The sequence below is a fragment of the Symphodus melops genome (assembly GCF_947650265.1).
Source record: "Symphodus melops genome assembly, chromosome: 9".
Lineage (NCBI taxonomy): Eukaryota > Metazoa > Chordata > Actinopteri > Labriformes > Labridae > Symphodus > Symphodus melops.
Window position 1 is genome coordinate 19,711,142 of NC_136699.1, and position 14,458 is coordinate 19,725,599.

At 40.6% G+C, this 14,458-nt stretch overlaps 1 protein-coding gene across 1 annotated transcript in view; it reads left to right on the forward strand.

The window, feature by feature from the left end:
* The window catches only part of tenm1 (teneurin transmembrane protein 1), a 163,722-nt gene that overhangs the window by 36,749 nt on the left and 112,515 nt on the right, over positions 1 to 14,458 (forward strand). Inside the window, exon 4 of the mRNA XM_079352768.1 lies at positions 11,574 to 11,817. Within this exon, the coding sequence (XP_079208894.1) occupies positions 11,574 to 11,817 (244 nt within the window). The remainder of the gene's footprint in view (positions 1 to 11,573; positions 11,818 to 14,458) is intronic.

Consider the following 14,458-nt stretch of genomic DNA (forward strand, 5'->3'; position numbering starts at 1 on the left):
CCTTCTTTTCTTTTCCTCCCGTGCGTGAGTGTCTGTCTCGATGATGTTTATTTAATCTGATCTTCTGGCTGACCCTGGAGCCAGCCAGTGTTCCTCAATTGACTGCTCACTATATATAGTATTCCTTAAATGTCACCGACTTTTCAACCGGGCTTGTTTCCATGTGTATCAAAGTATGCTTGAATGAGCCATCTAAAAAAATGTTCTGCAAACACTTGCAGATCAGGATTTACGATCTCCCTTCCTGAGAGCATGTGTTACATTTAACTGATAACCAGATAAAGCTACTTTAATGTACAACCAGAGGTGGAAACTAGCGGATTACATTCACTCGGGTTACTGTAATTAAATAATTTGTTTGTGTACTTGTTTTTTATTTAACCTTCATTTATCCAGAAAAAGTCCCATTGAGGTTAAAAATCTCTTTTTCAAGGGAGTCTTGCAGAAGTTTGACTTACAACATACAGACAGCAATTAAAATGATAAAAATCAGTTAAAAGCAATTAAAGTTATGTGCTTTTAAAATCGTTTTATATTTTTACTTCAGCAGGTTTTGTTTGAACTATTGTACTCCACTTTAAATCACATCCGTCACAAAAAAAATTACCCCAAGCACAACTACAGTGTCAACCACCAATAAATACCACAGAAGAAGAATAACAACAAATGCAGTGAATGGATTTTTTTTTTTTAATCTTAACACATCTTGTGCCATTTGAGACCTATGAAAACAAGACGGATGGTTGAATGTATGCCACCTTGAATAGTTGTATTGTTTGAGAATCTTTCATGGGTTGGTCTCCACTAAAATGACACATTATACCTTCCTAAGTGTTTTATTTTTTTATTGCACTTTCATTTGTCAAGATTTGCCTTTAATTAAAATCAACTAGTTAGAGATTGAAATCCTCTACTCTGTTTTCATACGACACAGGAGACACCTGTCGTTAAAAAAGTAACTATTTAACATTTACTTAATGGAATATTATATAATAGTATTCTTTCCACTGCGTAAAACTAAATTAATGTAATCCTATTTGAAATGTATTTAAAAAAACACAGATCTTAAAAACAGACTTGCACAATTACGTAGTCACCATAATGCTTTTAGATTTACAGTCTTTCTCTCTTTGATGCCATGACTTCATTCTCAACCACTTTGTGTCATCCTGAAGTCTTTCCCTGAGTTTCAAAAATTAAAATATGTCAGACTCACGTGAGTATAGAACTGTCTGAAATATTAATTTACAGTCTATAAAATCATGAAACATTACACGACAAGTGAGGTTAGAGACAAACTGCAGGCAAGCCGAGAACGACACAGATAGCATTAACAGCTAACACCACTTCAAAAGTATACTAACCCCAAAATGCCTCAGTTGAGTGCAATTGAAGAAACCATTAGAATGTGTTGTATGAAATATTGATTTGTGTGCATGACACAGATCTGCAAGTACAACACAGTTAACAGCTTTGAGCTGGAGAAAACGTCATTCTTATGAGCAAAGCATCATACATGACATGCCTGTTGTGATAGTATAGCAGGCAAACACAGTTTGTAATTCCATATTTCAGAATCGGAGAAGGATCATTGATTTTTAATTTAGCTCCTCCGCTCTACTCACAAGAATTAAGCCTTAAGCCTCAAACCGTAAATCTTGACTGAATTTATAATAAATAATTGATGAATTGAACCAAATAGATTTTACACTTTTTTTAGAATTGTGTTTGTATCCTTTTTTATAATCAGATACTTAAGCTACAAGATGTCTGTATGGAGAGATAAAGACAGCCCACTTGTGTTTGAGACTTTTGGAATTAAAAAAAAAAAAAGTTTTGTTTGCAGCTTGCATCTCTATTCTTATACTTCATCTGTACATTAACAAAAGAATCGGTGTGTTCGTTGTGTGTGACGCAGGCATGTATAGAGACAGCAGAGGACTTATCTTTGTTAACCGTATTCCTCTCTGGAGAAACAAAGGGAGCAGAGGGCAACTGCAGTCTGATGTGGGGCATCTGTTCCCACATTTGTTTCGCTTCTCCTGTTGTGTGTGCGGGTTTTAAAAGAGAGAGGAAAAGAGAGACAGACGGAGCAGAAAAGAGGGAAAGCGTAAGCACGCGTGTGCGTTGTGATCAGTGTGATAGGTGCGTTCGGTGGAGTGGAACGGCAAGGTGTTGTTGCACTAGAGGGCATGTGCCGACTTGTCATTGCTGTGTGTTAATTCTGCCCCGGGGCAGTGGCTGCACTCACCTCATTGACCGCAAGATGGCCGCCGGTCGAGTCTGCAGGTGGTGCCGAAGACTTTTTTCTTATTCTCTCTCTCTGTCTTTTGCATCTTTATCTCATTCCACCATCTATTATATGTCCCGGTCGGAATACCAAGCAACCTCTCAACCTTCCTGCCCCCCCCCCCCCCCCCCTTTCCATATTCACAGTCCTTTCCTCTTGTGCACATTCAATATACGCATTTCTGAATGCACTGCTTTCCATACCGTAATCTCAGCGGGTTCATTACATGCATAATCTACTCTATAATAAGAGTCTAGTTGGCCCTGGTGCCTGGTTAAGATAGGATGGGAGATGTGTTAATTAGACTCATTTACAGTAGCAGCTAGTAAAGAGCAGGACCTTTCACAGACGACCTGCTTCTCCTTGAGAAAGAGCCACAGCCCTACTGATCAAAGTTTCACATGTAGATCCACCAGGGGATGTGGAGGTGAACCAATGTGGCACCAGTGGACTTCTTTAAGTCAGGAGCAGCCGTAGTAGATGTAATGGGAGTCGGAATTATTGACTGGAGCGGCGTGGTATGGAAATAGTGTCTCTGGTGTGCCATCATGGAGACGGAAAGCTTATAGTACCCTGATTTATGACTGCTATGGAAAATTGAGTGCTTCATAAAGATTCGCCGCTGGCTGAGATGGAGTAATCAGTGAAGTGATCTGACTTTGGTGGATTACAGTTACAGCGAGTCGTAAAGTCAGTTACAATGCCTTGACATTGTCTGTTGGACAATGCATGTGAAAGGAGTTGAAGTCTGACTCTGGCCCTCTGTCAAGGTCACATGGATTAGAAATGATTGAGTTTCCAATACTCTTCTGGGGAGTTCTGCATGATGAATCATCACTTCATTCCAAATCGACACCAATTAAGAAGGGTTTGTTTATAGCGCTCTGGGACATGCTGTGGATGTTCGCTTGGAACAAGCATTTTCACCCCCTTTCTCTTCTCACAAGAAACAGTGTGGCTTTTGCAGGGATTATGATAATGTGTGTTGGTGTTTTTGTATCTGTGCATGCTCCTGTGTGTACTGTGGGATTTGTGTTTGTTTCAGGCCTCTGGATCCACATTTCTATTTGCACACTTGTGCACATGCATGATGTGTGTGTGTGTGTGTGTGTGAGGACATGTTGGCACGTGTGTCCACCATCGTGTCACTCAGTGTTTATTGTGTAGCACTGCTCTGTTTGTGCCGGTGGCTTCATGTCAAGGCATGCTATATGAAAAGTGAGGTTGTGGAGCCTGGTGCTGGAGCCAGTGAATTCATTTGCATTCATTCCACTGCCTGTCTCTCCTCAGAGCCCATTCTAATTACCAGCAGCTCAGGTCTGCTACAACACTGCGCATACTCTCTGCCTCTCTCAGCCAGTGAAAAAATGGGCTGCTGGTGGTGCATTCTTGTAGCTTTGATACTACACTCTCTTTAGCTTGCCAGGAATCTCTTCATGTTGGTTGTTTGCTGTCAAACTCAGGCACTTTCTCCTGTTTTAGTGCAGTCTGAGGAAATCTAGTGTGTGCATGTGTGCAAACGAAATTCTTCCACACTCTGCATGTACTCGCGATTGTTTTGGGATGGAGGCAGAAGCTGTTTGTGTTCACATAGGTGTGAGAGCGTAGGAGAAGGAGAATTATGAGGCTTGATAAAAAAGAGTGCGAGCACTAATCCCCGTCATGGCCATTGTAGTGTTTCACTTCTTGAGTCTCAAACACCTGTCACGCCCTCTTCCTGCTGATGCAAATTACTGCCAAGGCTATAACTCACATGACATCTCCCCAGTACTGAGCATGCTCAGAAGCTCTTATAGACACTCATGTGCATACGTATGCTTGCATTTACTCACATGGACATATGACATGCACCATTGCACACACAAACACCTGCACAGCTCCATGGCAGGTGGCAATGACAGGGCACCCTGCAGCTGAGACAAGGTCAGGAAGATCAGGACACTGCTGTGCTCTCAGGAGAGATGAGCTGAGCTCAGCTAGCTGCTGGAACACTACAGGCTATACCCATGAAAAAAAGTTTAAATGGCCTCCACAGCAATGCAGCCGACAGTCATTAAGATCGAACAAAAAAGTTTGGTCTGGTTGTTCATTTGTGCATAACATCGGCTGACTAATTACAAGTTTTAAACAGATCATTTAAAATAGCGCAGGACTGAAGGAGGTTGCTTTTGTGAAAATGTAATTTCAGCACGAGCCCCTGCAGTGAAGCGTTTGAGTGATGGTAAGCCTCTTGCTGTTGAGCACAGGCGCTGCACTCAGGAGGTTTCATGTTGTCTCCAGAGAAATGCAACTTTCAGAATCACCTGCAGCCTAAACATGATTGTGAAGCTGCTCTGGAGTTGTTTTTGAAGATAGGGTACAAAACAAGCAATTACACAAATATGCACACAAACATACACCTCCATGAACATGCATACACACGTACTGGAGTCGCACCAATACACACACCGATGCACTCACAGTGAGTGAGTCCTCCGGTATAAAAAATCCGGATGATGCATGGCTGCTAATTATCAGGCTGTGTATGAAAATCGACTGGCTTCTGTATGAGAGGGGGGGAAAGCTCTTAGAGCACTTTGTTTCTTTATTTGTATTTTCTTGCTTTAATTGGACGGCATGATTGTGTCACTTTGTTAAATGGTGAGCTCGACGTTTATCCTCTGTGTCTGCAGAGATGAATCAATGGCTGTTTTTATTCTAATTGCAGTCTCAGAGTCCAGAGTCATCAACGTAATTATCAGCGTTTCAGTCGCCACTGCTGCTGTTTGCACCATCTTTGTTATCACTGTTATTACGGACGCTGTCGCCATTATCTTTATTATTTTCATCACCACGAACGCAGCCACTATCAGCAACATCATCTTCATCCGCGTCATCATGTTCCCCATGATCATTAGGAATATGAGTCCCTCTTATCATACACTATCGTTCTTATCGATATTACTATCCTTCACACCAACTTCATCAGCAGCCAGCCAATGAGAGGAGTCACATTGGAAGTTTTTAATGAGATAATGTCTTATCTCTGGTCAGGAGCGACGTTAAGACAAAGACGGATTATTAGAAAGAATCAGATGGTCAGCTATAGGCCAGAGTCCCATCTCATTACCACCCAAAATGAAGAACAAAAGCGTGAGCTCTAATTTCAGTTGTCTGACCTTTTTTATGGGGTTAATTATTTATTTCATGGAAGCACAGCAGTGGAATAAACTTTGTGGCAATTTTATGCAAGTCAATTAAGAAGCGAGATAGATGAAAAGCTATCCTAGGGGAAATTATTAGGCTTTTATTTTTAGAGTGGGGTGGATGATGTTTTTTTTTTTTTTTTTCTGGGATGGTCCAACAATTGTGTTAAATGTTCTCTAAAACGATCGTATTCCTCTGTTCGACAGGCAGGTTTGATATTGTTGAGGTCAGGCTCTATGGATTTTATACGCCTTCCCTGTAATAAGTGAAATTAACTCTGCACTGGAGCGCTGCATGGGCACAATAATGTGGAGAGGGAGGGAGAGAGGCAAGGGGGCGTGAGCAAACAGGGAGATTGAAGGAGAGGATGAAACCTGGTTAAATATTAGACTTTAAAGTTATTGTGGCTCATGTATTTGTGGTCCTCTACACGGCCAACCTGGTGGTCTCCTATTATTAAAAAAGCTATACATTTTCTGTGTGTTGCTTACACCACTTCTTAGGGATTGTACCGAAATAATTGACAACTGAAGTAGGGGTCCGGGTCCTTTTCAGCAGCATTACAATAACCAGATTCTGCTGTTTTAAATATAGGAACAAAGCAATGTAATCTCATCACCTCAACATCTAAAACACCTTTCTTTTGATGACTTATATAAGTAAATTATGAATATATATGCAGCTACTGTGTTATTTTTTATAAAGAGCTGTCTAAAGACTGTTATTAAAGTGACTGAATGAGTGAACAAAGGAGCAGGCGCCTGATTCTGATGAGAAAATAAAGCTGAGAGACAGAGGCTAGACGACCATCTGCATACGACTAAAGGCACCTTTATTAGAAAAGAAACACACAAAAAGCAATAATTTGATCTCACAATGACATTTTCAATATAACCTAGTGAAATAAAATATCATTAAAGAAGTTAGACTGTTTACTTCTTCCAAATAATCCAGCTGCCCTCCTCACAGAGGTAGCATGTAATTATCACTCTTTATTGACCTTCATCCCAATGAATCATTTCTCCACAGTCCCTTACTCTGTAGGATAAGTTAACATGCAAAAGACCTCGGTTTTTTTTCTTCTTCGAACAAATCACTCTGTAGCGTCGTTAAATTTCTCCACCCATTTACAAAAGCACCATGTACAGGTAGAGCTGAACATCTGCCACACTCGTCTCGACTGAGCGAGGTACATTTAAATGACGAGCATGAAGACTCTTCATAAACATTATTGCACAGGGATTATTTCGCACGCATGATTCATTTTTCATTCAAAGACTGTTAAATATGAATGTTAATATCCCTAACAAAGACAATTCCACTGTCATGTGAGCTAAGTCATTACAAACACTATAACTGTGTGAGCTGGTGTTTGAATCTGAGTCATATTTTACTCTGCTCTCTCTCTCATTACATTAGTATGAGTCGACTTGAAAAGCCTAAATTGTCATAAATACGTAATCTGTTTGCTATTTCAGGTCCATCTCACCTACAGTAATGCATTTTTAATACCTAGCCCAAATACCTGTTACCTGTTACATTTGCAGTAAATCCCCCCAGATCTCCCTTCTGCTGGCTTTAAAAGGCTTTTCCTCATATCTTGCTTATGTAACCAAAAGCTGAGGATTCTAGGAAAATATCTCATAAGCGACTTTCAAAAGTGTCTGGAGGGCTAAGTCTCAGAGGAACCCCAGGGAGGAGGATGCTCGACACTGTCACGACTGTCACCCAGAGCTGTACAGACCCCACCCATGGCTTTTATCAACTCCCCACAGACTTGATTTAATGTTTTTTTTTTTACTCCTGGCAATACTCTGCTTGACCTCTGCTCTACATCTCCAGGCCTATTTAGGTTACATCTTCTATGTGACAATTCATCACAGCTTGCGTGTTTCATTTGACTTTGTTCGAATGGAGAAAGAGGGGAAGAACGACTTAGCAACTTTCTCTCTGCCATTTGTGCGTTCGTGAGAGAGAAGAGACAAACTCAGTCAGTTTGTGGATCTTTTGTGAGCGGAGACCCAAAGCTGCCTTAGCTAAGCCCTTTAAAGCACCATCTGGCAGCCCAGGCCCCTGTGTCACCCTACTCACCAAGATTACATTCTCCTCTGGCCCGCCATCCCTGTCCTTTCTCCTCCCCTCCTGTCCACTTTACACACGCGCCATGCTTTTCACTCACAACCAAACACAAACAGCAGGTGACTAGACTATGTACCCAAAGCTTCTGAAATTCAGCTTTTCTGGAAAGTTTAAATTATGAGTAAAGTAAATGTCATCTGAGACTACAGAGATCGACGTTTATTTGTTGTTGTTTTTTTATGTTTTAAAACAATTGCAAGGCATTTGGGGTTACAATTTTTCTACTTAAACACAATGTCAGGAATGCACGGAGACCAGTTTAAATCTAAACTGCAGATTGATGATTCAGAAATTATTTTTCAAGACTGAAGAGTTGATTCACGAAACACAGCTTTATTTCACATATTCTTCTTGCTTGTTTTGGATCATTTTACTAACTAGGGCATGATGTTTCAAAGTCATTGGTATATAGCAGGCAGAGAAAGTCTAACTAAGACGCCAACAATGAATCACATTTTGTAAAAGCATTGATCCAGAGGGGCTCGCTTCCAGAAAAACACAAGGATCTCTCTACATTTATGATCTTCTACTCCCCAAATGTTCTGGGGAAAATGATGGAAAAAACATAAATTGATAAGTAATTGTCAGAGCAGAAATATTTGTTGTTTCACTAAGTGTGCCTTATCACTTACTAGCTGAATAATAGAAAACATTAAATTAGAAAATCCCCCCCAATGGAAAGTCCTGAAATAATAAATGATGTTTCAAGAGTAAGTTCTTTTTTCAGAACATATATATATTTTTTAAACTATTAAATTCTAATGTTGCATGCCTGTGCTAAGTGTGGTTACACATTGTTATTATCGATATGCCAGTATAACCTAACACAGCCTATTTATTTCTTCATCTCCTTTTTATAAATCAAAATACAGCCAAACTGTGCCTCACGATGGGATGCCATTCTTCCTCTCTTTTGTTGACCTTTCAGGTCATAGTGCAGCATTCGGCTGAGCTACAGCCCCAGCTAGTGTGGCTACTGTACAAAATTCTCATTAAATATATATTTTTAACTTTTGTGTATGTTTCTCAGGTAACTTCTTTTAAGCAAAATTCTAATCAGTCTGCAAAGAATCCTAAACAACTGTGTATCTACTTTTACCAAAGGCTCTCAGTATGTCTTGGCACATTTAGAGCAATCAGGCCTGAAAAAGAGTTTGCTACCCAGTTGATGTGTTTTGATTTGGGGACACGCCTGTGGCTGACAGGTGCACATTGTGATGTCTAAGAGAATTTGTCAGCTTTGAATAAATCAAAACTCTACTTTAGCAGAAACAGTTACAGTGGTTTTAGTATTTCAGACTCCCTTATACTGCTCTCCAGTCCAAGTCAAATCTAGAGTCAACAAAGTCCCATTCAAGTCAAGTCTCAAGCTGACTGTGGATCAAGCACAACTTGAGTGCTCATTGCCTAGCTCTGGAAATGTACTGCCTGTGATGGGTTTTTTTTAGAAAAGCCTTTTTTTTGTGACAAATGTTTAAAACATCTACCTCCAAAAGGAAAAAATAAAAAACCTTGAAGCAAAGGATTCCTGGCTGAACTCAAAGGACTCCCAGTTACTGATGAATCAGAAAGACTGCTAAAAACTGAGACACCACTTTAAAGCTCCTGCTGCATTACAATGACACACTATGCAGAGCTGCTCCAAAAGTGTTCTGTCACTTTTCCCTAAGCATGTAATTTTTAATACTCAGAGGTGGTTCAGACTAAAATAACTTCCATTTCCCACATCCATTAGATGAGACTAAACAGCACCTCCAGGTGATGACACAAATACATTTCCTGTCATTTTACCAGGCCTCTTATGCAGGCTGTTTATGTGCAGTCTGATTAGCTGGAGATATCGCCATGTGATTTAGTGTGGTGAGAAGAAGCAGGATGGGTTTTATAGGACAATGCAATATGATGTATTTTCTCAGGAGACTTCAGTTATTAAGGTTTGTGCAGGTGCTGTGCATTGCAGGATATGAGACATCCACTCTTGGAGAAGATTTACAAACTATAAGTAACCACACAGTTTCATCTGTTGTTATTAAAAAAAAAACATACTGAACATGCCAAAAATATCTCATTTAATGTGTGAGCTTGTAGTGTGCATCATAGCAGATGGCCCAGAGCGATAAACAATGGAGCAATGAGGTGTAGTTAGACCCCCCTGCATGTTTGTGTAAAAGAAACTAATGTTTGTGAGTAATGGCCTGTCATGAGTAAAGACGAGACAATTTTGTTCTTTCCAGTATGCAGAAAATGGAGAAAAATGTTTGATTCACAGGGTTTGGAAATGTAACAGAGACAATTCAGCCATGTTGGAACATCAGTAACCAGCAGCAACATGAAGAACTTCATTTGTTGAATCCATTTTGGAAACTGTAGTTTCAAATGTGCAGATTTACACTGTGCAGAAAAAGCAAAGGCAGGATCATAAGTACGATTATTATAATGTTCAAAAGGCCATTTCAGTGGGACAGATTGCATCATGGAGAAATAACTGTGGAAACGTTTATATACCGTTGACTGTCCTGTCATTGCCTTCCAACAACACTGCAACAGTATTTATCTTGTAAATGTGGGTTTCGAACAAGTGAGAGTGATAAAACCCGATGTGCTGTGTGTTTGTCGATGAACATTGGCGTGTACGACATTGTGTGTTGTCTTACACGTCCGTTCAAAAGGTTAATTTAGTGAAAAGAGATCAGAGCGGTATGACTTTATCATTACTTCAAATATCAGTGCATGTGTCTAGATTTAGCATTACGGTAATGGTCGACAATAACACATTTCACAACTGTTTCCCTGCAATATATGAAGAAATTGTTGCCTCAATTTCAGACATAATAGTAGCTGAGAAGCATATTTGAGCATCATGCAGGTTTTTTTTTCATGTTAGCAATAGAAAACTATAGAGAACAAAGATTATTTCATTATTTTTCTTTCCTCAGTTATTGTTATTGTTCCAGGAATCATAAAATCTCTTCTCTGGTGTTGTTCAGGTATTACTTACAGTTGAATAGGGATGTCCGTGGTATTCTCCCAGGTGGGTTTCAATTCCAGATACTAAATTATTGCTGACAGTTTGGCAGCAAATTGCGGGAGAATACTTTCTATCTACCGGATTCTTGACTCCTTTGTCCCTTACTATGAGTTTGAGACTAATGTTACATCTATTGTCAATACAGCTGGAAAGAATTGGTCTTTTGGGAGGAAGGATTTACAATGTACGTAGAACCATACGCAGCCATATGGCTTGGGCTATCCCTATAAACACTGATAACTAATAATGTCCCAGGATGCCGGGTGTTCACTCGTGACTACACACTACAAACAGGTGCATGCTCATTGATACCCATGCCAAACAACCTCATCGTCATCGTCTGCATAGACACACATTCACACATTGAACAAACATATGCGGGCATTTTTCATTTGGCAAAACTGTAATTAGCTGCCTGCTTCTGAAAGACAGACTGGAAAGGGAGAGAAAAGCAGCAGGAGGGAAGAACTGGGGAGAGGGAGGGTTATGGTGAAAGAGAATGATAAATGATGGATCGAGAGAGACCCCGAGGTTAGCAGTGTGAGGGAGTTACAGCTGGCTAGCTCATTCCGTCGAGCTACAGATCTCATAATAAACATCACATGGGTAGTTTGGGCTGGCGGGTGCAGATTAAGCCAGAGCTGTTAGCTCTTTAAAGACTGTTCAATGTTGCAGGCAGCCAAGAACCTATTTATAGGCTGGCTGGAAGTGTATCAAAGCAGGTAGGAAGGGAAGATGCTGGACAGGCACAGTATTCAAGCTGATTTATGTCCCTCAATCAGTGTAATAACAATAAACTGTCAACTAACACGCCACTTTTATTTGTAATTTATGGCACTGCGCTCCTAATAAACCTTTCTTTATTTCTCCCCTGTCCCTCCCTCCTCCTCCTCTGCCTCTCGCTGTCTCTCTCTCCGTCTCTCTGCGCAGAGCTGCCCAGCAGTCCAGGTGGTCAGTTCACATTTCGCCCGCTGCCCCCGCCGCCCCCGCCGCCCCATGCCTGCACTTGTGCCCGCCCAGCGCCCTACACTCAAGTCAGCCTGCAGAGAAAGACCATGCCAACGCGGTGCCAGTCCAGTCAGGGCAGCCAGGGGGCAGACACCAGCTCGAGCACAGACCAGGCACAGCTTCACAACAGCTGGGTGCTCAACAGCAACATTCCCCTGGAGACCAGGTAAGAGAATAGCACAAATTACCTCCAGATGCATTCATTAACATCATCATCACAATGTTTATAATGCTTTTTATTTTAACAAATGTTTGGAACTAACAGGGGGCTTCTTTCCAAAATGCTGTAAATGTCTGTAGCTGCAATAATGTCATTTTGCAATGAAACCCTTCAAATGAAAAATATCTTCTAGGCAAATTGCCCTACTTCAGCATAGTGTCACTTGATTAAAGACATTTCTTTAATCTCACAAATGAGGATCATTGGATTAAAGTGTTAGTGTGAGTTGGCAGAGTCTCGTAATTTCTCAGAAAAATCAGAGTCAAATGATTAAGAATGAATGTTGGACTAAAGGATTTGGACATGTTTTGCACGTGTGGAAAGGAGTAAGTAGAACACCAGGCAGGCCTCTAGGGTATTATTACAGGACTTTTCAAAGCATCAAAGTCAGAAAGAATTTTTTTTTTTTAAGTTCTTTTCATTCTCATACCCCCCACTGATGACAGATTCACCGGGGGACAAGCATGTGAGTTTGTACTCGCTAATGAAAGGATGACATTCAGTTTCAAGTGGAATTACTCTTTTCCGAAACACATTGTTCAATCTCAAAGTGCAGTGCCTGAGAAATATACTGCCGAATGCTTAAAGCCGCCGGAATTCCATCCTATCAAACAGAATACAGCAATTGCTTTCTGCAGAAGTAATAATTGATCAGAGAATTATTTAGGAGATACTCATTTGCGAGACTGCAATAAGAAGCAGCAAGGTGCAAAAGAAGGTTTGCATGTTTAATGAGGAGCTCTGTGCAGCAGAATTCTGGTATTATGAGTGAGGATGAGATTGGCAGGCTGCCCCGACAGAAGAAGATGCTTTAATAAGTTATGCATTAGGCCATAATTAGATCTTACCTCATTCAAAAGAAAGGAAGAATAAAATTAGATCCAGTGACAATTTGAATTAATCACGGAGCAGACATGAAACTTCATGTAAGAGACTTGTCAGAAGTGCATTGTAATTACATTACTCAAGTGTGTGTTTGCTTTCAGTGAATATCCTGCATAAACAAAAAAAAACAAAAAACACGCTTCTTTCTGGTCTCAGATCGTTCAAAGAATATTTGCTGAACATAAAGAACTCGCTCCCAAAGAGAGATGTGATTATAAAACTCAATTTCCGCCGTGGCTCTGTATATTGGATGGGGCCTTTTTTTGTAGTAATACATTTTTGCATTTGGGAGTTTATAGTCAAATAAGTTTCATTTGATAGGGCGCTATTAGTTCTGAACCATAAAATGTAATTATATTCATAGTCAATAGAATAGTATCCCTTCGTAACATAATTCAGATATTATTGGCTCTTTTCTATCTAGCTTTCGGTGGGTTGAGGACTAAAAAATGACTTCACTGCTTAACAGATTGTGTTTGGATTTAATATTCCAGCACTCTCCTCTCTTCTCTTTCTCAGACACACTTCTAATCTAAAGATTTCATTTTTAGCTCTTACACTGATGCAGCTGCTATCAGCCCAATCTAAGGCATGAGATTAAAGATTTATCAAGTATTTACAAATTTGACATGAGGACTCACGCCAATGGAATTCTAATTAAGGCTGTGACCTTAATAAAAAAATAGGGGGGGAGAAAGGATATCTGTTGTTGTCAGGTACACTTCAGCTTTCCCGGGATGTGTATTTGATGAATCTGTATTGAAACGTATTGATGTTGTGACAGCAGAGATTAAGATTGTTTGAAGTGTGCATAGATTTCCTTTTCAGCTGCGTATCCGTTATGTTTCTGGAGAAGCTGGCCCGTATAAGTGGCAGGATACAGACATGGATATTCAATATATCTGACTGGAGCTCACACTGGGTGTGTTAAGAGGCATAACAAATGTTGGGACTGTAATAAATTGACTGGTGCCCTGCCTACTTTCTTCTCTTACACTGTGCATGGGCAACAACAACACACCAAAATCAACTTTCACAGGCACACAAACACGAAATATGTCTGCAGACCTGAACACTGCTCACAAAAACCTCCACCCACACACCAACAGCTACGCGCTTGTACCCAGGTAGAGACAGCCTTCGGGTGCTATAGTCTCCGGCCTCCTGGAGAGTGGGAACTCTCATTTTCTTCTTGTCTCGGGGGAAATCTGCCCTCTGATATGAATTCAGAGCTTCCTGGGCGTCGCCCCTGGATATTGTCTGTGAAGATCAAAGACATGGAGTCAGGAAGAACACTGAAGCCTTTATAAAAGCACCTCAAAAGGAGACAAGAGTTCCATATGCGTTGACAAATGCAATTTCTTCAGATGGATTCTGATCCCTTTTGCTCTAATCCACCTTCAGCAGAGAAATAAATGCACCACAGCGGGCACAACCTGTGTACTGGCCTTAAAAAACGTGAAAACACTCACCCTGTTTGACAACTCTTTAGGTATGCTTGTCTTGTGAGGGCATCTCAGCGCAGAGTAATGTTTCTATATGTGTGTGTGTGTGTGTGTGTGTGTGTGTGTGTGTGTGTGTGTGTGTGTGTGTGTGTGTGTGTGTGTGTGTGTTTGCTCCAAGTTTATTTCTGGCCTCACATAGTTGAACTACCATTGACCCTTAGGTGTGTGCTTGTTCCATGTGCATCCTCCTGTGTCCC